Source organism: Sprattus sprattus (assembly GCF_963457725.1).
Source record: "Sprattus sprattus genome assembly, chromosome: 8".
Lineage (NCBI taxonomy): Eukaryota > Metazoa > Chordata > Actinopteri > Clupeiformes > Clupeidae > Sprattus > Sprattus sprattus.
In genome coordinates, this window is record NC_137927.1 from 2322529 (window position 1) to 2348965 (window position 26437).

Genomic DNA, 26437 nt, shown 5'->3' on the forward strand with positions numbered 1-26437 from the left:
TTAGAACGCGACGTGCAGCATGAGAGCGCAGAGCAGAGAGAGTGGAGATTGGAGGCTGGAACTTTTATCCACGGCTCGGCCAATGAGGGCACTCCTTCCCATGGGCACACCTGCACACAACCACACTAGAGGAAGCAGAGCGCAATCAGGGCAACAATTAGTGGTTACAATTAAGACCAGTGAAAGCCAAACTAGGGATGGAAAAAGAGGGCCACGTAACAGATACAATAATGGCATAATGAATAAATAGCATTTACATTTAGCAGACGTTTTTGTCCAAAGATTTTAGATAAGAAAAATAACGTGGAGAACTGTATAGCATAATACATCATAATGAATAGTAATACAATTATGAATAAATAAATACTATAAATAACATTGATGGAACTGGAAATATACTATTCTGTTAGTGTAGCTTTATTGTGTATCCAACTTGAATGTGTACTCCCTGTCTGTGCCTCAAAGAGACCTGAACAATTGGCATATGAACACCTATAACCCCTATACCCTATAGACAGTCTAGTAGGCCATTGTCTTAGCACCAGCTGAGAGGGTGGGTCTCATAATAATACAATGATTGAATGCTTTGCCATACGTTTTTACAGATATCTCCATCTCCAGGATAACGTTGACCCCGCCATGGCTTCATGCTCCATGTGAACTGCGAGGCCAGCTCCACCCCAGGATGTCTCCATCCCTCTCCTCTCCTCCCTCCCCATTTCTCTTTCCCCCTCCCTCCCCCTCTTCCCCTCCCTCATAATGTTTGCATACTTGAAAATTGTATTTATTGTATTTTATATCATTGATTTATATTGTTTTTGTGTGTTTGAGAGTTTTTTACAAATGTTATTGTTGTTTGTGTGTTCAGGGAGCAGGTTTTAATAAAACCTGCAGTTCTTACCTTCACAATGCATCTTATTTCATGTTTCTAAGTGCTACAGAGGCTTAGATATTAAGGTTTTTGTAGACGTTGACAATTCTTACTGTTTTCTCAGAAAACCCTCAGGAAATGAGGTACTTTCTCATAGAATAGCATAGGATTTAACAGGCGTTTTTAGCAGGCGTTTTAGGCAGAAATGGGTTAAGCAAGTCACAGTATTTCCAAGCTGTCCTAGTGTAACTGAGACTACAGAGTAACTAATTCCTCTTGTGATACAAACTTTAATAGTTGGTATATTTGTTTTGTTTTACACCACACAGACAAACAAACATATACTAAACCCAAGCTATTAAAGTTAAACAAAAGAAGAATTCCTGTTCGTGCCTTGTTTGTGTGTTCTTATGAACATTCCATGGTGACAACAAAATGAATCTTGTGCCAACACCCAACCTCTTCAAAATGTGGTGTGTTACATTGTAAGGTTTTTTGATGTGATCTTAGATGCCACGATCCAGCAAACGATCAACAGCTGCGAAGAATTGGAACGCTGCAAATGCCACTGTTAAGGTTTGACTTCCTTGTGAAAATAGAAAAATCAGCTTGTTAACGTAATAACATTAATTGCAACAAATTATTGTCAATGAGCATTCTTAATAATGTCATTGTTACAGATACATAGGTGCAGTTTTCCTACTTTAGTCAGTGTTTGTATAGTTGTCGTTGTGTGTTTTTTTTCTTTTCTATTGTCCCCTCTTTCTTGCTATGTGCTGCATGTTGGTGTGGTTGGTGGTTCCCAATTTTGTCATCGGAAATCAGCTGCCCTCTTCCAATCAGCTGTGTAGTTTCACATGAAATTCTCAGTTGTCTGGTGTTTGGGCAGACATTTGCTTCTTCACAGTTTTTCACAGAGACTTCAAGTTTAAATCATTGTTAATGTTGTAAATATTTAGTTTGAATGGTTTGTTTTATAGTGCACTCCCTCACTACATTAGGTATTTTGTTCATGTTTGATCTCAAAAAGAAACTGGATAGCGCATCATAATGGTTTGGGTCCGCGATAATTGACGCTCGAGCAATTTAACGTTTCTTTTTGAGATCAGTGCAGCTACCTCGTTGGTGTAGAACGATCACGTGTCGAACCGTGCCACCACCCGCGACCAAAATCTTATTACGCTGCGAAGGCTCTAGTTCTGCATAAAACATAGACGTATCGACAATCGACACGAAAGTAAGCGGCGAACTTTTTTTTGGTAGCTCAGCACGACTCGTTCTTTTTTATGAGCTAAAGATTGTGTAGTTCGCCGTCTGTGGAGCGGGATGAAACGATAACAGGGTTCACCATACGGCCTAATAGGCTACGTTGTAATGGCAGCGATAGACGTCCTCAAACTAAGATTCTAGAACCCACTGCCTCAAACATACTCGGTTACGGGTGGGTAAAATGCAATGTGAGTACAGAGACCAAATTGCTGTTTGCTCCCATACAGTCACACATACATTTTTTGGGGGGAATGCATTAATTTACTTAATTTACTTCATCCATTGACAGCTAGCTCCTATGGGCTAGTTCAGAGGTTACACCACTCCTTTTGAGCGTGCACTCCTGTACTGTACACACACGACAATATGTTTATTGAATTGTGCATTTGTATTGAATTGTGTGAATTTGCTGGATGTAGGTGTCAATAATACAGTGATGCAATTGATTAATCTTTAAGTTCTTGCGTGTTTTTTTTCATAAGATAGACACACACAAAATCAATTAAGTGGAAGCTGCCACTGCTGACTAATGCTTAAACACTGAATTTTACTACTGTGTCATTATGGCATAAAGTCAAAAAGAAGCCAAAATCAGTAAAGGTATCGCAATGTATTTCTAATACAGGAACGGCAAATTGGCATGTTACCTTTTACACAAGAAGATGATTGATTAAATAAATAAATATGCCGCGAGTTTAACCCCCCCAATGGTAGACCCAAAGTTACGCCCTTGGTTCTATGATATACTGTGGGCCCTATGCATAGTCTTTAGAGCTTTAGAGTCTTGTAATTTACAGCTTGCCACTTATTGTTAAAGGCCTTGTGCTTAAATATAGGGTCATGCTGCCCTCTTCTGGCAATGACAAAATGTTGTGAGACAGCAGTCAAAGGCACAGGGGGAAACATTGATTCAGAGAAATAGTCATACAGTGATATTGAATGGGAGAGAGTTGGGGGAAGCGGTGGGGGTGGGAGGGGTGTGTGTGTGAAGGGGGTTGAGTGGAGGAGGCTGAAGTAACAGACATCTACTGTCAATCAAAAAGTACAGTAATAATAATAGAGCAAGACAAAAGAAAGGGAGTAATGAACTAGGGCCAATAGTTTTCCGCGAAAACGGAAAACGGACGGAATACGCGGAATGGACCATCTGAAACGGAATGGACCACTGAAAACGGAATTGCAACTTTTTAAACGGAAACATAATTTTGTGCATCAAAATCGCCCAAAACCCCCTGTATTTTACCCTGTAAGACTGAATTTCTTTCAAATAAACACAACAACGATCGCAACAATGAACAAACATTAATTAAAGAACAAAAGCTGTCAGAAAATGTCACGTCTGCGCTGAACTCTGCTCCGGTCACGCCCCCCTTTTCAACGGTCTTCACGTTCATTTGCTCATCTTCCCAATCGCATTAAAAACTAAAAACGTTAAGTCTTCTGTTGTGTTGATGGCTGTCAAACAACAATCTAAGAAGGGCACGTATTATTCACTGAGTTACCAAGCAGTCTAATTTATGGGGACTAATTAGCACTGCACTGAATTACATTACCATTAGTTATTGCTACACAATAACAATTACACAACTAATATTACTAGATACATATAATAGTGGACATTCCAGTAGGCAACATGGATCTCATTCATATCTCATCCAGTCGAAATCTTAACAGGATTGAACCCATCTTTATTACAGCGTATCAACATAAGAACAGAACATAGCTAAATCTCCGCTTAGCATCATGCTAATCACTACTAATAGCACAAGCAGGTAGCTCAAAATTTGGTATTTAATACACAATCTATTACAGAAGCAACTTCGTGAAAACCCTTACTTTCATTAAGTATGCACATAATGCCTCACATACAGGTCGAACAATGATGATTTAAGCATTGGAAATGTATAAGGCACAGTATGGTCAACTACTTAGCGACAAACTGAACTCGACAGTATCTTAACTGTGCGCTGCACGCACGCAACAGCTGTTTTTATTTTTTTGACGCGGAATCACGGAATTACCAAAAACGTGACACGGAATTTGCTTTTTTTTGACGCGGAAAACTATTGGCCCTAATGAACATGCATCCAATTCCATGATAGCAGATAATGAGTAGCAATCATGAATGTTTTCTGTTTCTGTTTATTATCAACAGTTACTTATTTATGCTAGTCAGTATAACGAAGGTCAGAATGTGTAAGGGCTCAGATACACATACGCGTTTTTGTAAAAACGCGACGCAAGGACATACATTGATTCCTATGGTACGGCGCGCTTTCACGCAAAGCGCCCCGTACCATAGGAATCAATGCATTTCCTAGCGTCGCGTTTTTACAAAAACGCGTATGTGTATCTGAGCCCTAATAATACATATGTTAATTAAAATAGCCTGCTGCACATGTTATTCCCATCCAAAATGTTTTACATCAGAATATATGCTGTCTTCCTCTCTTGAGTTCTTGTCACCTGATCTTTGCTCATTCTTCTTCTTCTCCTCTAGTTGTACGTTGTGGTTGGGGAAGTTGAGGGAGGAGTACTGCACATCTTCTTTTTGTATCTAAAGTTACATGCAGAATAGGTCTCAATGGCATTTTTTCCAACATTTTCTATGGGAACTGTGCATTGTTCAAAAATGCTTACAGAAAACAGTATGAAGTACCTCATTTAATCCTTAATACTGTAGAAATGTAAGGGTATTTGAACTGGTAATACCTGATAATCCTGCTCATCACCGGACTCTTCACCAGCCTCTGCATCCCCTGATTGAGAAAAATGTCCTCAAAGTCAGAAAGACTTTAGTTTGAACGCATTACAAGCTCTCTTGTGTGATGTTGACAGTTGTTTGCATATGTTTGGTAATTGGCGAATTGTATGACACATTCATTATCACTATGTAAGGTGTAATAGAAACTACACATTCATTATCATAAGTGTTTGGAGGCGGTTGAGTGGTGGGGGCTGAAGTAACGAAAATCTACCGTCAATCAAAAAGTACAGTGATTATAATAGAGCAAGACAAAAGAAAGAGAGTAATAAACCTGCTGCCAATTCTATGGGGCAGCAGATAATGAGTAGCCATCATGAATGTTTTCTGTTTCTGTTTATTATCAACAGTTATTTATTTATGCTAGTCAGTATAACGAAGGTCAGAATGTGTAATAATCCATCTGTTAATTAAAATAGCCTGCTGCACATGTTATTACCATCAAAAATGTTTTACATCAGAATATATGCTCACCTGATCTTTGCTCGTTCTTTTTATTCTCCTCTAGTTGTGCGTTGTGGTTGGGGAAGTTCAGGGGGGAGTACTGCACATCTTCATTTTGTATCTACAGTTACATGCAAAAGGAGCCTCGATGACATTTTTCAAACATTTTCTAAGGGGACTGCATTTTGTATCTAGAGTTACATGCAGAAGGAGTCTGCATAAGGGAACTGTGCATTGTTTAAAAATGCTAACAGAAAATAGTATGTAGTACCTCAGTGTTTCCCACAGAAATTTTGGAGACTATGGGGGGGGGGGGGGGGGGGGGGGGCGCACATGTCCGGGGGTGGGGGGGACGTGCGGTGGGCGCATGTTTACCGGTTTACCACTTTGAGGGGGGGGATGTTTTTTCGGCCTAAAATTCCTGATTTCGCGGGAGCTTCCCACTTTTGGGGGGGATAAGCCCCTACATAAAACCTATTATTTTTCCTGTGACCCAACAAAACTAGGGGGGTCTGGGGCATGCTCCCCCATAAGATTTTTTTTTTTTAAAAATAACCTTTTAAATAGTGTCCTCTAGTGGGTTTTAGGAAGATAAATTAACAAATTGAGATTTAAAATATGGCACAAATATAAACATATTGAAGACATCTGCTGAGATTTTGTTTGGGATTTGTGTGAAGCAAGAGCACCCTGACCCGGGAGAGAAAGCTTAGGAACAGCTACTACACTTTGCCTCCACATATTAATGTGAGGCCTCCTTCTCTGCAATGACTGATCAAAACAAAGCAGAGAAACAGACTGTGCCTGGAGAAGAGCTTGATACCAGCAGTTGCCTCCCTTTGTTTTAGGAAGAGAAATTAACAAATGTAGATTTAAAATATGGCACAAAAATAAACATATTGAAGACTATAATGGTCTAAAGGTGCTCATTATAGTTAATGTCAGATATCCTCTGTTCAATTTTCAAACTCTCCCTCACTATATTACTTTTTTGATCGAGCAATATTCCATGACACCTGATACGATGCCAACGTGACCATTTCAGAGTACTTAGCCGAGTTTGACTGATGTATCAAAGAATGTACCTTGTGCTTGCCCAGCTCTGCTTTTAGGAACTCCTGGGCTATGTTAGCATCCAAGTTCAAGGCTTTAAAATGCGACCGTGACGTCTGCATATTAAGCATATTAATTCCTCCCATTCAGGCAAGAAGGCCCGGTGTTCATATTCATACATTCGTTTAGCTCTACGCTTTGCTGGATCCATGGCATTCTTTCAGTAGCTAACTACCGCTAGTCTGGCTAGTAACTTCCTGAAACTGGGTGCACACATTAGAATGTTTCACTTTGGAACATTAACGTTACTTGAAGACCTCTCTCAAGATCGAGTGATGACAAAATATACATTAATAAATACCCCCATTCAAATCGGACAGCTTTTTGACTGTATTTCCAAATATATTGCGAGCAAAATATGCATTTTAGATGGCCGGCAAGGCAACTACTAACTGCTATCTTATCTTCAAACAGAAAGTAACGTGTGCGCATCCGGACAGAAGTCCGCAGAGGACAATTGTAAACGCGCGATCATCTAGTGACAAAAATGACATGCCGTTGTGCAAATAAGATAAATAACACAAAGCTATTTATTGTGTTTAATAAAATAACAAGCTATAGAGTATAGACCTGTTCTATAGGAAAGGTATCCTTAACTGACTTAACTCCGTTGTGATCTGGCGCTTTAAAGAAAATTAAATTGAGCGAAGTTAACTTGACCTTTCAGGGGGGGTGCCGTTGGGGGGTAGGGGAAACACTAACATATCTCAACAGTGTTTTGTTTTCGGCACAGTCGCAGGCAGACAGCCGAACTTCGTGCTCTCATGCAATCCCAATGAGAGCGACACGAACTTCGTCTGAGCAAAAAAAAAAAAAACTTCATGTGCACGCAGAGACTATGGCGGCCGAAATTAGACTATGGCGGTGCGCCATAGTCTCGTCAATGTGTGGGAAACACTGAGTACCTAATTTCTGTTTCATTATATATCAACCATTATCATCCTTATTACTGTATAGTCAGTGGGCTGAGACCGTCTATCTTGCTTAGTTCTCGAGTTGATAGTTACCCTGCAGCTGTGAAGCTAATTTTTTGAAGGAAGCTGAACCAGATAATAAGAAACATATAGCCGTTTGTTTCCAACGCGGGAAGTTGCACATTTTAATAGTATTTTACGATTAAGTTCTCAAAAATATCATCAAAGTTTTCCGGCGTGACGTCCAATCAAAACCGCGGATTGGGGTATTTCAACCAATTGCGTTTCTCGGTGACGCATCGTCACACCAGGAAATGCACATCGACTTCATCTGCCCCTGGAAAATAGCTGAGATACAGCTTTGAGGTAAGAATTGTTTAACTTCGAGTGGATATTTCAACACATGACTATTTTTCTTGTCATAAATGAAACCTGTTTAAGGCTACATGTTGTTAATTTCGTCAGTATAGGGTGTGAAACATTGATTACAATAGACGTGAAGCGAGATCCCCTCTCCTCATATGAACATGGCCATAGGCGTCTACTGAACAATTTTCTCCGACAAAGTCTCTCCTCCCGTTAGTCCAAACGACGAGCTTAATTACAACAGTCATACAATTTAAACATTGACAACTGCGTAGCACTTCTGTGAACTAACTTATGTCAAATAATATCTCTAAAGGTAGCATCTTAGGCTACAAGACCCCACATGACATCCATCAGATCCCTCGTCCATCTGACTGGTGCAATATATGCCACTTCCTCTCGGTAGGCTTTTTCATATTTTAATTGTTTATTTTTTTTCATGCATATGAGGCAACCAGCTGGGAGTAAACCACATGGCAACACAGACAACATTTAGACAGCAAACTCATGCCAATATAATGCATTTACTGTGATGCAGTTTCACATGTAATATGACATGGTTTGTAAAGCAATGTTTGAAATTGCAGTTGCAATACAACGAAGTTATTTTCAGGGGATCTAGTGAAGATGGGGTCTGTTGTAAAGGTGACCACGTTCAATATAGGCCTAAAGTGCTGGCGGAAAATCCTTTTGTATCCATAGTACGGCCCTTGGGGCTTTATAAAAAAAATTGAAATGACATTTAAAATGAATTGTTCCTCACCCCTGTTGTAATCCCCCTGCTATATTATAGTATATTTTAACGAAGTCCTTTACGTTCAGGAACAAAAACATTGCAGCTGAGTGGGGAAATCCAGAAACCTCCACCCTGAGGTGATCAAGCAGAGCCAGTGGACCTGTGGCCATGAAAAGCCACATCTTGTTAAACTGGCTTAATTTGACTTATTGTCATATAGCCAGTGGACTGTTCTTTTATTTACTTGCAAATCAACGTCACACAAGGAAGGAATACTGCATGTTCCCTTTGTAAGACATTGGTTTCGAGATACTGTTTCTTTTTTAATAATGTTCATTTATTGTATCTTGGAAATTATCTGAATAAAATCCAATAACAGTCATCACTGTCTGTGCCTTGCTTTATTCAGGGGTCACTTCTATTAAGGTTATGTGGCACCAGCCTGTCGAGGGCGTTTGGCCTTAAATATTTCACACATCACTGAAGAGGTTCAAGCAGGTGTCAGTGTGGAAGCCATGGACCTTAATGTCTCAGTAATGAAGGAGTTTCATCTACACCATATCTCTGTCATGTCAATGTCTTGAGTTACTTGCTCAAACCCTGTTGGGTACACAGACCTCATATAATACAGGCGAAAAGGAAATCATACTCTGAGTACAAACCTTCACTGTCCTTGGCTGCCTTTTCTTTCCCTTTCGTGCTCTTTCAATGTGTGCTTCATTGGTGAACAGCATGTAGCATTTGCGGTGGTATCTTATTGCAATACTAGCTGGCAATTCCTGGTCTTCTTCAAGATTTAAATCCTCTAGGGCATTTCTGGCCACTTCCCCCTCTTTGCAGGGTTGCAGGTTCAGCCATGAATGGGCACACTGCAGGAACTTTGACCAACTTATATTTGAAAATTGTACTACTCACTCGACAAAATGAATTTATTTATTAAATGGGAACTTAATTTGCATTATCATACATTAAGAAAGTCATTGACTTTTTAACCATAGAAAATGATTGGAAACGCAAAGATGAGGCAACATCACCTACTCCAAGACTTAAAGTAGAGAAAATGGTGTTTTAACATTCAGTAATAATGTATTACACATTACAGATAATGTGCCTTATCTAAAATATGTCACTCCAGTTGCAATCTCCCCTGGAGAGAAGAGTATTTAGTAAGGTTCAGCAATAATTATTTCTCCAGACAGCGACACCCGAGGTTGCTTACGTCTTGTTCTCATTGAAACGCACGGTCTCAAATAGTTGCCCTGAACATTCGCCCGATCAAAAAACAGAGACTTTACAACGATATGTTCGCCAAATGTGCACGAAACGAAGGTGGAAACAAAGCAAATACAGTTTGATGTATTTTTATGAATCCATCCTTTAAAAATGGGCTTCACAGCTGGACGGTAAGTATTAAATTCACAATTCGGGGGTCCAGCCCACCACCTATGTAAGAATGCAAGGGTATTTGAATGGTAATACCTGGTCATCCTGCTCATCACTGGACTCTTCACCGGCCTCCGCATCCACTGGTTGAAAACAACGTCCTAAAAGTCAGAAAGTCTTCGGTTTGATGATTGGTAATTGATGAATTGTATTACACATCCATGTAAGGTGCTATACAAAACTATTCATGTATGTTTTTGAGATTTCACATCACTTCTTGCAAAATGAAAAAAGATATGTATTAGTATAAGTCACACAGTACAGACAAGGGGAAATATATTAGCAAGAACTACTCATGTTGTGGGTATATCATTACACACAATTTACCATAACATGAACATCCCTTGTGCCTGTACAATACAATTTCCTTTAAACATCTTGCAAATATTCACTGTTTAATGCTCTTCATCAACACCCATATGCTGCTTTTTTAACTTGTTATTCGATGCACACAAACATTGATTATCATATGCTTATGAATGTGTTTTACAATCCTAATATTGGTACCCTTCAACTACGGATTTACTATATGTTTTATTAACCTGAAGCAACGCTCAGCGTAAGCTCTACATGTGGCGTTTCATGCAAACATCGGTGAAGGATTGATGATTAGGTGGAGGCTTGATGATTAGGTGGAGGATTGATGATTAGGTGGAGGATTGTATAGGTGTTCATAAAAGCTGAAATATTATATGAGGTAACATTGCTTTGATAATGACAACAATGAAGGATTACATGTTATACAATTTACAAACTAAGGAACCATACATTTTCACTGCAATTGAAATGCAGAGTTCCTAGCTTACAAATTAGGTTTCACTTAAAGATGTGCAATTGAAAAGCAGAGTTCATATTTGGTCTGTCTGTCTGTCTGTCTGTCTGTCCTTTTTTTTAATATTTTTTTTGCCATTTGCAAAACCAAGAAATGAATGTGCAAAACCAGCGAACCCAAGAGCACAGAAGTGGGTGACACAAGCGAACCCAAGAGCACAAAAGTGGGTGACACAAGTCACAATGTGGCCCAGTGCAGCAGAGATCAGTGGTTTCAGTGACAGCACAGGTGATTGTCTAAAATCAGTTTAATTGTTGTCTAATGTCACTAATGTTTTTTTATGCTGAAGATGTGCACCCAGTCATCTTATTTTGTTTAATTAACTACACACGGGCAAGCTTTTGTTTCACTTACGGTGGCAATTTTCGATTATATTTCCATATCTCGTGCTGTAGAAATAGTAGATGTTCAGTATTACAGATAAGATCAGTGCTTCACCAAGACAGAATATAACAGGAATTAGTGTGTTTCCATTTCTTTGACCTGAAAGCAAACACAGCAAGAAAAATACCATCAATAATGATTCAAAGACATGTCTGATACCAATAGGATTATCTTGTCATTTCTTATCAGTCATATTCTTTTCCAAGATGAAAACATCAAGGCCCTGTCCGTATATACTCTAAAAACTAGAAACCATTTGCAGAACCGCAATGTAGAACAAAGACTTTTGAAAAATAGACATTTCTTACACTCACATCCATGTTCGTCGGTGGTGTTTGAATCATTGCACTTTTTTTTTTTTATCATAAGCACCGTAAACGTAATGATCTGTGGTCAACCATAAAGAGCATGTCATACTAAATGATCACTGTGTCAGACAGAGAATAAAAATGTGTGTGTGTCTGTTTGTGTGTGTGTATGTGTGTATGTGTTTCGGGTAAGCTAGGCAGGTCAAAAGCAATGCATTTAGACACACCTCTATCCACCTCCACACACACACACACACACACACACACACAGAAACCACAACCACATGTCCAGTTCAAATTGGAAGCCGAGCATGCAGCAGTTCATCGAGTCTATTTTTGGCTGCTGTTGAATGTAGTGTTTGATCTAACCCCTAGACATCTATGCACATCTATGTGCACTATAGGTCAGATTACACTAAAAGTATTCAAATAAATAATAATATTTAGAAATATAATTCATCACTAAAAATACTCTTTTCATAATGTTCCATTAGCAAACATCAGTTAGCAATCTAATATGAACGTAGCCCTAGTGTCTGTGTTTTCCCCCTAATTATTAGATCCAGGGTCCACTAACAACTGAATTTAAAAATGGGTGGGAGAACCTATTAACTTAATCACAAACTAACATTTATTAATATACTACACATTTACAAATGCAAATGTTGCAGACCAGACTTTATTAATGTTTTGTATTGTAATTAATGTTACTTATTTGAACATTTGGTGAGGTCAAAAATAACTGATGTTATCTCTGCCTCAGGAATTAATTCTACTTTTAACAATTTAATATTGTATTTTAATCTGAACAGAGTTATAATTAAGTAGTATGGGAACATGAAAGAAAATACATATGACCAGGTCGTCGTCCTCGTAGTGAACTGGCCAGCCCCCCTCGCAGGCGATGGCGATGTAGCGTGTGCTCTTGTGGCCACGGTACTCGGACCTGGGGTGGCGTGCTCCGCTGCGGTGTGTGCAGGTGACGATGGGGAAGGGCTGGTTGCTCTTGAACAGATTGCCACTGTAATTTGTCCCTGCGTCCACACAGCTTGACAAGCTGCGCGGAAGCCTGGATGAAGGTGTTCCTCTCTTTGCAGTTGTTGCTGTTGGTGTGGGGGATCTTGCGCCCGCGGATTTCCCGTTCGCAGATGTACTCGTTCATGTTGCCATTGATGTGCTGGGTGACAAACTTCTGGTAGCGTTGGCTGACCTCCGCAGACTGGCTGTGAGCACGCAGGGTGACGCACAGGAGAAAACACAAACTGCTGGGCCTTCATTGTGGAGGCTAAAAGAAATCAAGAGCGATACAGCACTTCAATTCAGTTCAGCTTCAGATTCAGTCTTCATTGTTAATTAACGTTTTAGGATAATTTCGGAATTAACACTATCTCAAGGCACTTTACAGGACCCAAGGCCTGAACCCTATAGAGTAAGGTCACAGGTGACAGTGGCAAAGAAAAACCTTGTGTAGAAAACCTTGAGACAAACTTTGTGAACCGATGTCCATTTGCCAAAGGTCAGGCTGCTGCACCACCGAACTTGTTGTTGTTGACCATTTATAACACAATAACATGACACAACATGTATTTGAGTATTAATAACACAATAACATCACACAACATGGATGTGGTATATATAACACAATAACATCACACAACATGAAATAAGACTTTGAATTCTGTGTTTGAAATGGGAACAAAAATCAGCCCTAAGATGATTCTTCAACTGAAAAGGAACAAAAACACACACTCACACACACACTGTACCTTAAGGTGGTGATGGATCTGAGCTGTTGATGTCCTCTTTGTGATGCCTTTCAGTTATTAAAGCAGCACAACGGATCAATAGCTATTCGCTAACGGCATGCTAGCAGCTAAAACTAACGAAATCTCTTGAAATGTGCTGACTTTGACATTATGACAAACTAGTTACTCAACGACTGTCCTTACACAGTCAAACATCAAGCAAGTGCAACACAAGACAAAGCAAGACGGCAAATAAGCTACTTACTAGATCGGCAGAAAGTAAACAAGTCAGGCCGGCGGGCTGCGGCAGGCAAAACTACAGAACGCAGTTATATGCCTCTGGACCCTGGCATGGCAATGGCACGGAGGCGATTCTCCATATTAAAAGTCATTGTAGCGCCCCAATTTTTTTTAAGCTGTTATTTTAAGGTTAAACTGCTTATCCTAAACCTAATCCTGAAGTATAATTGTTGCATAATGGGGCTTTAATGGAAAGTAACTGAAGTCCACTAGACAAACTCTTTAGGCCGAATCTCGAATTCTTCCCCTTGCCCCTTTTGCTTTGTCTTTGTCTTTGTCTTAACCCTAGCACTTGCAAGTGTAAGGGCCAAGGGCTGAAAACTTTCCCCTATGAAATGAGACGCCACTCGGTTTCGGGTACGTCATGCGTGACTGTATGAGCTATGAAACTAGCGATTTAAAAAAAGTTTCAATGAAGAACATGGTTGCAAATATATACAGCCGCGGAAAAAATTAAGAGACCACTTCAAAATTATCAGTTTCTCTGGTTTTACTATTTATTGGTATGTGTTAAAGTAAAATGTACATTTTTGTTTTATTCTATAACCTACTGGCAACATTCCTACCAAATTTCAAATAAAAATATTGTCATTTAGATCATTTATTTGCAGAAAAATGACAATTGGTCAAAATAGCAAAAATGATGCAGTGTCTTCAGATCTCGAATAATGCAAAGAAAACAAGCTCGTATTCATTTTTAAACTACACAATACTAATGCTTACACTTAGGAAGAGTTCAGAAATCAATATTTGGTGGAATAACCTTGATTTAAAATCACAACTTTCATGTGTCTTGGCATGCTCTCCACCAGTCTTTCACATTGCCGTTGGGTGACTTTATGCTACTCCTGGCGCAAGAATTCAAGCAGCTCGGCTTCTTTTCATGGCTTGTGACCATCCATCTTCCTCTTGATCACATTTCAGAGGTTTTTTTATGGGATTCAGGTCTCGAAATTGGGCTGGCCATGACAGGGTCCTGATCTGGTGGTACTCCATCCACACCTTTACTGGCCTGGCTGTGTGGCATGGAGCATTGCCCTGCTGGAAAAAAACACTTCTCAGAGTTGGGGAACATTGTCAGAGCAAAAGGAAGCAAGTTTTTCTTCCGAGACAACGTTGTACTTTGCCTGGCTGAGGTTTGTAAAAGACCATAAGGATTGAAAAAGCGGACTGGAGGTTCTTCTAAGTTCGTCTTCTCTGATGAGTCCGATTTCACAGTAGGTGCAAGACTCTCTGGCTTGTAGGTCTCTCCAGGTCTCCGTCTAACCATCAGACGACCATGTGTTGGGCAAAGCTGAAAATTGGACTCATCAGAGAAGACGAACTAGAAGACCCTCCAGTCCGCTTTTTTCAATCCTTATGGTCTTTTACAAACCTCAGCCAGGCAAAGTACAACGTTGTCCCGGAAGAAAAACTTGCTTCCTTTAGCTCTGACAATGTTCCCCAACTCTGAGAAATGTTTTTTCCAGCAGGGCAATGCTCCATGCCACACAGCCAGGCCAGTAAAGGTGTGGATGGAGTACCACCAGATCAGGACCCTGTCATGGCCAGCCCAATTTCGAGACCTGAATCCCATAAAAAAACCTCTGAAATGTGATCAAGAGGAAGATGGATGATCACAAGCCATGAAAAGAAGCCGAGCTGCTTGAATTCTTGCGCCAGGAGTAGCATAAAGTCACCCAACGGCAATGTGAAAGACTGGTGGAGAGCATGCCAAGACACATGAAAGTTGTGATTTTAAATCAAGGTTATTCCACCAAATATTGATTTCTGAACTCTTCCTAAGTGTAAGCATTAGTATTGTGTAGTTTAAAAATGAATATGAGCTTGTTTTCTTTGCATTATTCGAGATCTGAAGACACTGCATCTTTTTTGCTATTTTGACCAATTGTCATTTTTCTGCAAATAAATGATCTAAATGACAATATTTTTATTTGAAATTTGGTAGGAATGTTGCCAGTAGGTTATAGAATAAAACAAAAATGTACATTTTACTTTAACACATACCAATAAATAGTAAAACCAGAGAAACTGATAATTTTGAAGTGGTCTCTTAATTTTTTCCGCGGCTGTATGTATACAACTGTGTAGAGCACGAAACAAGACTGTCGTCATTTTTAAATTAATTATAAGCCAAAAATACTTACATGTAGTGTATGTAGCATCTAGCTGGCAAGCTACCATATAAGCCAATGGAGTGGTGGTATACGCGCTAATTGTACCCTAAAACTACCATTTGAAAGCTTCAGTTAAGACCTACAATACTATGCATCGTACGTGTAGCATATTTCAGATCAAACCGAGTCATTATAAACATATAAAAAGTTGTGTAGATAGCTTTATTCATGTAAAATACTCCTTGCTTCAAGCAGCCATGTTTTTTTGAAAATTCCCGAACTGGTTTCGCTATGTGCTCTGGGATAGCCCTTGGAGGAGCAAGTGAGCTCTCAGATAATCTTAAAAATAAGGGGTACACAGCCCTCAATCTTATCCCTTAATCTTTATCAAATTGGGTATTGAGACACCACTAGCTCTCACATGAACGCGCAATTTCAAGGGTAAGGGGGAAGATAAGGGGAAGTATTGAGATTGGGCCTTATTCTTTCCTATTTTTGGTCTCAAATAGTCAGCAGTGTCCTTCACTCCTGTTTCTAGACTGTGTGCACTGGGTTTGCACTCGACTTCTTTTGCAAAGAATGTGAACTTTGCATGCAGAGATCCCTAGTAGAGTAAACACCCCAACCAGCTACGGCTGCAAGCAACACTGAGGAGACAAACAAACTGAGGGCAGCAACGACCTCTAGCACCATATTGTGACGAAAGGAAATAAAATAGGTTTATATATAGTTATATATAAAAATAGACTAAGGGTTTGCAGACACATCCTCACTTCCTGGTTTGATGTAGCTTCACCTTGCTTCATGAAATAAAAATAAAGTAATGTGCTTTTGAATATTTAAATACATATCCAGTTGAATTTATACTATAAAGGTTCAAGGGTCAGTGGGTTCAGTTAAGGCCTGTTCTCTCTATTTGTGTTCAGTTTGATAAAAAAGGTCAGTCAGTCACCTCAGATGCACTAAGTGTGTAAATATTACTGCCTACAATGTATGTTAGTATTTCAGTGACCACTAGATGTCACCCTTCAATACTTTTTTTCTTCTTTAGGTGAGGACACACCAAAATACCACACACTACCAGCGCATTTTTATGCATTATCATAAAAAAGAATCACAACAAATATGGTTGCAAAAGACAGACTGTGTGTGTGTTTGTGCTTCTGTATGTGTATGTATACAATGCGCTATGCAGTCAGAGGTAGTTAAACAGCACAGAACCAAAACTTTAAAAAATCTACTGAAGATTATCAAAATATAGAAGTCCCATTTGTACCGGTAAAAGCTCATGCAAGACAGTGAAGGAATGTACTGCCATCCTCCCTGGAACACCACTGATATTTGCTACTGTAACTAAAGTCTCAGAGCCTAAGGCAAGTAAAAGACAAACTATTCCCTAGACCTCAATTACAGAGGAAAATGAAGAAACTGCTCAAACAAGACAGAGAAAAACTACTGTAAATGGATACAGGTGATGCCAAAGAGAGCTAATACTGCTATCATCTCAACATCTTGCTCAGGAGCTTCATTTACAAAACAGCATGCACACCCCTGAGACATACTGTATCCACCAATGCAAGGAGAGTAATGAGAGATTCATTTAGTCGACAATGGCAGGTGCGTGTTCCTTGAAGCAACTCAAAATGTCGTATTAGTCCAGACGGATTGTATTCCAAGGTTCTCTCATTATCTCAACACAGGTAGCCCTGCCCTCGCATTCCTCACCCTCACAGCTACCATCTGGGTATTGGCTAGCTGCTGGTATCGGTAAATGATTCAGCGCTATGAGATTCAGTGGTGTCTTTAAACAACAGACTTCTAGATTTTACTTTTTAATTAACCTGCTTGTGTTGTGTTTGGAGAATTATGAGAGAGCTGATTTGAGTTTTCCAGTTTATTGTCCGTTTTATTGCAGATAGAAAGAATAGTTCTTCGAAAAGAGAGTATGATGTGTTCAGAATTATTTTGGAATGGATAAGAATACTCAGGCTTACACTAATTGAGTTAAACTTCTTACCCACCCAATTATTAATTTGACAGCTGCTCTCATCCAAAGGAAGATATATACATACAAATATGGTATGGATTGATATACTGAATCTTTAAAATAATGCAAATCACATAATATATAATAATAGTATTCAGCCATAGACTATTCATCTCCTTGAGTCTATGCAGAGGATACTATCATGTTTGAAATAGGCCTATTACAAATTTAAAGATGGCAGCTTGTTGCAACTTTTTAACATTTCATTCAATTCAACATCATTATAGGCTATTGTGTAAAGCAACACAGTTCTCTACTAGTCCAAATGACAGATCAGTCTCACCACTCATAAAGTAATTATATTGTTAATGTCATTTTAGTCTCAGCAGCCATTGGCAGTAAACTGCTGTCAATTGTGCCTCACATTGTTCTCTTTTGCAGTAAGAAGAAGAGGAATAAGTGGTCTAAAAAAGCAGCATTATGCAAAAGACAGTTTCAGGAGATACACTGTCGACAAACAAACTGTTTGAATATTTCAAAAGGAAGCCCCTAGCCTCACCTCATTAAAACCTTCCACTATGAGAGTCTTTTCCTGAAGAGCTATAAAGAGAAATAGAAAAAGGGGCTGCTTTTTCTGTCAGACGGCACCCGGCACCAACCGGCACGCCTGCCTATGAAAATAAGAGTTACCCCAAGGGAGTATTGACAAGGAAACATTGTCTGGCCTAATTGCATAAGCCATTAGCGATCTCACATTTCCCCTATGTGCTGACAGGGCAGGCTCTAATAGCCACAGACACTAATTGTTCCTTCTATTCTTTTTTTTACGGCACTGTTTTTATCTTTTCCACTGTGTACTGTCACGGAGTGATTTAATTCATACCATCTGTGTACTGTCACACAGTGATTAAATTCATACCATCATATTGAAGAGAAGGGAGAAGTGACAGAAAGAGAGAGAGACTCCCAAGGAGAGATACAGAGAGAAAGAGAGAGAGATTTGCAATAGAACTGAGCAGAGACAGAGATAGAAGAAGAAAAGACTGACTATAATGGCAAGGAAACGTGTGTGTGCAGAAGAGACGTGTGTGTGTGTGTGTGTGTGTGTGTGTGTGTGTGTGTGTGTGTGTGTGCAGGAGAGACGTGTGTGTGTGTGTGTGTTTGTGTGTGTATGCAGGAGAGACGTGTGTGTGTGAGTGTGTTTGCAAGAGAGACTGCTCCCTCTGACATTGCCTGATAGTTCTTGTCATTCCCAGTCATTGCCAGTGAAGTTGCTCGAATGTGGGGTTTTGAAAGGCCCAGGTGGAGCCCCTATTTGATACAAGTTTTAATGATGTCACTCAGGGCCATTACGTAACACACACGCACACCAGCATCTGAAATACACGCGGGGGTAAAGGAAAAAACTGCCTCTAAGAAATATAATTTTGCAAATCACAAGGAGAGGGGCAAAAATGCCCCCATCATTTCCTCTAATAATAATTGAATGAACTTTAATGAAAAACATTGTGGCCTATATGACCCAGTCCAGTTGCCATAAAATGTTTTTGATTTTCGCCTTGACTGATGTTGCGTGTGAATGAAACCTTGTGCTGTCCTCCGGCAAAATTGTCGGATGCCCATGCTTGGTTCAAGTTAGCATGTTCAGAATAACAGACTTGTAGAAGACGGCTTAGCGAAAGAATGTGTTTATTCAATCACATGCCACGGTCAGCTCCATACAACACAAGCATGCACAAGGCACGACTGCATGCTGAGGAGTCGGTCTCCTTGCTTCTTCTTCTTCTCATTACAAAAGTTTGTGACTCTTATTGTATAGAATTAACATGTAAACAATAACAAGAAATGAAAGGTGTGTCCATAAATGAAAGTAGGAGGTATTAACTAATTTGGTCTAATTTAATTAAGTGTTTGTCTGGGGTCCTGGCTCAGGGACATCCCATACAACCATTGATCTCCAGCTGTCCTTCCTGGCCCTGGACAAAAGACAGGATTTATCTTGATGTCTCAGCCAGACATCAAATGGTCAGGGAACCAGATGTTAAGGAAGCAGGGCTGACGTTCCGTCTGTGAGACCTAGATGTATATTCACAGAATGGGCCTTGCCATGACGCAAATGAGATTATATTATGTAAACTGAAACCTAGGTATTTAACTGAATCTAACAGTGTGCGTGAAGAACCGAACGTAACAAAAATTATAAATGGAGCACTTCTTAATCAGACCTGTGACTTGTGAGTGTGAGGAAAAATGAGGATCAGCAAACACAGTCTCAGGTTCCAAAAGATAACATTTACGCACCCAGCGACCATTGGAAAATTGAAGCTAGATTGGATTGGGGTGGAGGATGATGACGACGAGAAAAAGATCTATTTTTTTTTCAAGGCATCCAACGAGTTGCCAAAGTCATTGTTAATCTTGCACAGGCAAATTATTCTGCTGACATTCATGGCCTTTCGTCACCAGGCGCCAAGAAACACGCCATCGCCTACGGTGAATGATAACTAGTAATACTCATTTTTGAAATGAGTTAGCTAACGTTAGCTAGCCCTGAAAGTACGTTAGCTACAAAGGCTTGCTTGCTGTACTATGTTGTTAATAGTTGTTTAAATTTTTTTTAATAATAACATTAAATAATCACAAAGAAATAATTAAATTGAATATGATTGTCTGATTTATGTTTTTCTGTTTGTTTTTTGTTCAATACATCTAAGAAAACACTTTGAATTTGTAGACTACTACCTTATAGCCTTGTTATTGCCATTGCTCATATACTGTAAGCCTAAATAAGTATGTTTATTATTTTGAACAAAGGTTAAATGTCATTTCAAAAAGTGCCCCCAATTTTGTTTTAAATGCCCCTGGATTTCAGAAGAATAATTGCCCCCTAAAAAATGTGTAAATGACGCACACACACACACACACACACACACACACATAAAGACATACACACATCTGGTCTGAGAGATCTGTGCAAGAATGCTTCCAAGATTAGCTTCTATCTGGACAGAGCCATATGTCAGGGTGGCTTTGTTTGGTCTCTGCATTTACATATAATTTGGCCGCACACCATTATTACAGCAAGTGTTTTTTTTTCCCTTTTCAAGTCATTAGATTTAGAAAGAAGCATTTCTGCAAGTGTTCTTTATTCCATTCCCTAATAGCTCTCCCATTAACCTCTTAACATTTGACATTGTACTTCAGCCTGTCAGACTAAACGGTGGACACAGTCATCAGAACATTACAAAGCAAAAAGTTTCACTTCAATGAATAAGGAAATACTGCACAATTAAAACAGTCTATTCATGCAGAAATAAGCTATTATGACATTCAGCTTACTTTCACCCTTCCAACCTCTTTTAACAGCCTTGTGTGTATTATCCTTAAGGTAAAGGAAGAAAAGCACTCGCTGGTCAAGGATCAACAAGCACAGATTAGGAAAGATAGTAGAGGGAATGATAGACAGAGAGAGGAACAGGGGGAAATATAGAGAGGGAGAGAGAGGGAAAGAGAGGGGGCATAGAGAGTAAGAAAGAGAGACATGAAGAGAGAGAGATGGGGGAACAGAGCGAGGGATAAAGAGAAAGAGAGATAGGGAGAGGGCGAAAAAGAAAAAAAAAGAGAGGGGGGAACAGAAAGACAGAAAGAGAGAAAGGGGGGAACAGAGAGGGAGGAAGAGAGAAAGACAGAGAGGGGGAAACAGAGAAAGAGATAAAGAGAAAGAGAGAGAGGGGGAGACAGACAGAGGGAGAAAGGGGAGACACAGGGGTGTTGCATTGAAGACTAATGAAAAATTAGCTACCACCAGGCAATGCAAAAACTGTAATTATCTGAGACAAAATATCAAGGCGAATGCACTCAGGGGCTTTGTGCGAGTGCACAGCACAGACAGGGAGGAAAGGAAAGGAGCATATTTTAATGAACTAGACCATGTGCCTGTGGGTCAGCCCTTGTCTCGGAGGGACCAAGGGCTCTGACAACGACGCTTCACACATTCCTTGCTTCCTATACCAAAGTGGTCTTTATTCCCCTGTTCTCCATTGATGTGGCTTCACAGTTATGTGCACTGTATGTATCATATGATCATATGCTTTAAGCCCAGAGCTTTGCTTCGTCTTCATCAGGTGCCTTTTCCTCATGCCAGGCTACTCCCCCATATATATATATATTTTCCTTCTTCTTCTCGCCCTGTATTCCTGTTGTCCCACAGCGCTTTTTTTCCCCTGTGATTGAAATATATGGAGAGAGAAAGAGAGAAAGAGAAAGAGATAGAGGTGGACCGAGTAGCATTTGACCAGAATTAAATATTTCTGTGATTTACCCGCACCAGAACATTACCCTTTGAATCGTCTGTTAGACCATTTGCTCATTAAGGATCCAACATTCAAGTCTGGAGTAATCAAACCAGTTGGCATATAGTTGAATGTGAGACATTGCTCCGGATTACACAGCCTTTGCATCACTTGCTGGTATTTTACCAACTGTGTAGAAAAGGGTGAAGTAACATGACTGACTTTCAGACACTAATATCTCAGACCAGGAATCAGTGGAAGGGACACACTCTTTGATGTACACCAGTACATACAGGCATAATTTATAATACAATACCTTTTATGTCTGAAATCACAAAGCTGTAATGGACAAGCACATGCTGATACATTTGGCCATTATTAAAAGATAAAGAGCTTAGCCGCATTAGTTGCAAATGAAGACAAAAATACATTATTTTTGTGTGGTCTCTCTCAATCTGTCTCTCCCTCTCTCTTTCTCTCTCACACACACACACACACATACAAGTGTGCAAACAGGAATGATGTATAGTAAAAATATATATATATACATATAATATGTACATATAATCAGTACTGTATAAACACTGAATATTGCTCATACCTGCCCCATCTTTGTATATATAGCATCTTTTTCCTTTTTTACAAGCTGAAACAGTAATTATAACAGGTGAAGAAAAAAAAACCACTAAAAATAAAATCATCTTTGAAGTACCTTCATGTTAATAAAACTATGAGACTGTGTATATATATAGAGTTTTGTATATATATTCAGACTTCGTTTTGTATATATATTCAGACTTTGTTTTGTATATATATTCAGACTTCGTTTTGTATATATATTCAGACTTTTGTATATATATTCAGACTTTTGTATATATATATTCAGAGTTTTGTATATATATTCAGACTTTTGTATATATATATTCAGACTTTTGTATATATATTCAGAGTTTTGTATATATATTCAGACTTTTGTATATATATATCCAGTCTTTTGAATATATATTCAGAGTTTTGTATATATATTCAGACTTTTGTATATATATTCAGAGTTTTGTATATATATTCAGACTTTTGTATATATATATTCAAATGTTAATTTCCTGAACGGCATGCCATAATATATATATATATATATATATATCGAGAGAGAGAGAGAGAGAGAGAGAGAGAGAGAGAGAGACAGAGAGTGACAGAGAGAGACAGAGAGAGAGAAATCGGGTTTGTTTGCACATCTGCGAGGGACAAGCAGAGGGCCAATGAAATATCTTGCCCTGCTAACAGGACTGTCATAATGGGAGCATTCTCAGCATTTTACAACTTCTGCAGCATCGTGACTTACTCAAATGACTCAGGTGAAATGGGTCGGACTCGTATCCGGTTGAGTGAAAGACTAACTCAAAGGACTCATATTGAATGGGTCGGACATATTTTAATATTAAAAAGGATGCAAACATCGGAGATGTCGCCAACGTGACTTCTATCTGAGACTGATAGGCACATGCATGAAACTCACTCTGCTTACTCATACTAGTCCCATGTCTGTACTCTGAAAAGCACAAATGCTTTTCAGAGTACAGACATGGGACCAGTATGAGTAATCAGAGTACTGTATCATACTGTATCTTATACTATCTCATTATGTATATACCACTGCCATTCATATGCACATATTCTGCACTTTCTGCTTATTTGCACTTCCTGTTAGATACTAAACTGCATTTCGTTATTTAGTCTTGTGAAACACCGTGTCAAATTCATTCAACTTGCTCATTCAAAATTACATTAATTCATTTTGTAGTCATGGCTGGGGTAGGCTATATATTTCCACAGAACAAAAAGGTGTTCTTTTGCGTTCGCTATTATCCGAGGTTTTTGGAAGAAAAACATCGGTTGTTTGTACTCTTTAGAACAGTTCTAAGGACTGTAATCACTTGTGTTCTTCTCTTCCATCTCTTTCACAAATGAAATCGTAGTATAGTATTTTTCCCTGCGTTTGTTTAGGCGAACTGCGAGTGGTGCGTCAAGGGGGTGCATATTCTGACGGGGGTGCTGAATCGGGTACAACACCGGAAAGGCAGGGTAAATTCCAAACAATTGGGTCCTCTGAGCGCATTCGCCTCCACTCTCCACCTATACTCAGGTAAACAGCGACAGTCCTCTCGCGTCACGTCCCTCTTGCCCTTTTAAAGAAAGTGCAATAAGAGCCCCATGACCCCGAAACCCACGTTCCTCAGGTCAGCTGACTACAAACTCTCATACATGGCGGGATACACATGAGAAAACAGATTACAATAAATAATAATCTCATATTATGTGCCATGTAACAAGGTGAATTTTAGGCAACCTTTACAACAGGAGACGGCAAATTCTTCAGCAGGATGGCGCTTCTTCTCATATTTCGGCCTCCACATCAAAGTGGATGCAGTATGGATGCAGTCCTCCAAGCTCATCTGAGTCATATATGATATTGTTTTTTTCCCCCAGGGCACCATGACTTTATGCTCTGATGCTATTGTAGCATTCTTGTGTTATCAAAGTAAAATTCAAAATTAAAAAAAATATTTTTGTGTATGCGACAAGACTTTTGTCCAAACCCAATCTGACCTGTCTGTCCTTATTACATGATAAAACTCAATTAATGATACACAACTTTATGTTGGTATAATAAGCATAATCTAGAGGCCTTTGCCTTTCTTATGAGCCATTTCTGATTCCAATTGATCAACTACAAGTCAAGTTATTATCTGTTGTTCCTACAACTTGGATAAGTGACATGACTTTTGTCAGGCATTGTACAGAAATCTCACCATGTGAAGAATTTAATATGTATGTTTTCAGTAAATTCCTGTAAACTGAAATACAAAATTCTCATCATTTCAGGACCTTTTGGAAATACACAACATTGACACAGAATTGTCATATTACAGTCCGCCAACATGGGTTCAGCAGTAATTGTTTTCACTAGATTGTGTGGTTTATCGCAGTGTATGATGATGTTCAGTGTGGGAATACAGCTGTACAGCTTGTCAACACTTTCAAGCACTGAGGGACTACACATGTTTACAGCACTGTTTCACACAAATCTCGGAGGATTGAGTTAGAGAACAAACATTAATGGGCAGAAATGAAACTATGCCTGCATGGGCAAGGCACTGTGCAGTCTTAGGCACTGACAGTTCTGTCTTAGTTAACTCAGATTGACTGTTGGTGTCCAGAGGCGTTGAGGCGGTACTTTGTGCTTCATTCTCCAGGGTAAATCTGCAAAGCACACATGAAATATTAGTCATAATGAGATTACTGAGACTACAGAGATCCAGCTGTTTTCTCAATGGCAAAGATACAAAAAAACTTTGGAGAATAGTGTCTGCTAAATACATGAAGGATCAACTTATAATTTCATTCATGTAATTTCTCTCAGATCTGATGAACGGGGGTATAGCTCCAGCAGTTTTCGGTGAGAAAGTAAGATATAAATAAAAATACATAATCCTAAATGTAAAACTGTGACCTGTTGAATGGTGTCTCTGATTCATCTCCTATGAGGCCAGCAGGTTAAATAGGGAGTGTGACCAGGTAAGAGCTAGTACGCGAATTGCAGCAACTCGTTTGGGTGAGTCGCTTAATCTGGTGAGTGAGACGCGCTCGAGGCGCATTGCATCACTTAGAGGCAGGGGCGCGAACGGACATAGCCTACTACTTACGATAGAGCCTACTAGTCACGATAAACGTTGTAAAAACTCTAATTAAAGATCTTACTCATTCTCGTGGTTGAAAGTCGGTAACAAAACGGAGACAAAAACACAGATCTTACTCATTCTCGAGGTTGAAAGTCGGTAACAAGTCACGATAAACGTTGTTGAGACTCTTGCCTACTAGTCACAATGAACGTTGTTAAGCCTCTTATTAAAGATCTTACACATTCTTGTGGTTGAAAGTCGGTAACAAAACAGAGACAAAAACACAGATCTTACTCATTCTCGTGGTTGAAAGTCGGTAACAAGTCAAGATAAACGTTGTTGAGACTCTTATTAAAGATCTTACTCATTCTCGTGGTTGAAAGTCGGTAACAAAACAGAGACAAAAACACTGATCTTACTAATTCTTGTGGTTGAAAGTCGGTAACAAAACAGGGTTGAAAGTCGGTAACAAAACAGAGACAAGTAGCTACACATACAGTTATCCTTAATAGTTAACTATTTGTAGCCACTCATTCTACTATACGTAGCCACTCATTCTCATGGTTGAAAGTCGGTAACAAAGCAGGGTTGAAAGTCGGTAACAAATCAGAGACAAATAGCTACACAGTCAAGCAATGTCATTTATTTCCTACAAAAAAACACGGAAAATACACAATCACCCTAAAAAGGGTTGAAAGTCGGTAACCAAACAGAGACAAATAGCTACACGGTCATGCAATGTAATTCATTTCCTACAAAAAACACGGAAAATCACCCTTGCCCTCTTCTGGAGCTGATCTGGCCCACAGCCTTTCCATCGGCGAGGCAGCGACTTCTGGATTGCCCAAAGACTTGTAAATCACCCTGGCCAT

General features: G+C 39.4%; 1 protein-coding gene across 1 annotated transcript; it reads right to left on the reverse strand.

The window, feature by feature from the left end:
* Positions 1-26437, reverse strand: LOC308369680 (ribonuclease-like 3; the record flags this gene model as incomplete). The annotated part of the gene is given in 5 exon segments (XM_080844187.1): positions 1-110; positions 12296-12486; positions 12488-12715; positions 25063-25146; positions 26373-26437. Coding segments are annotated over 5 exon segments (678 nt in total).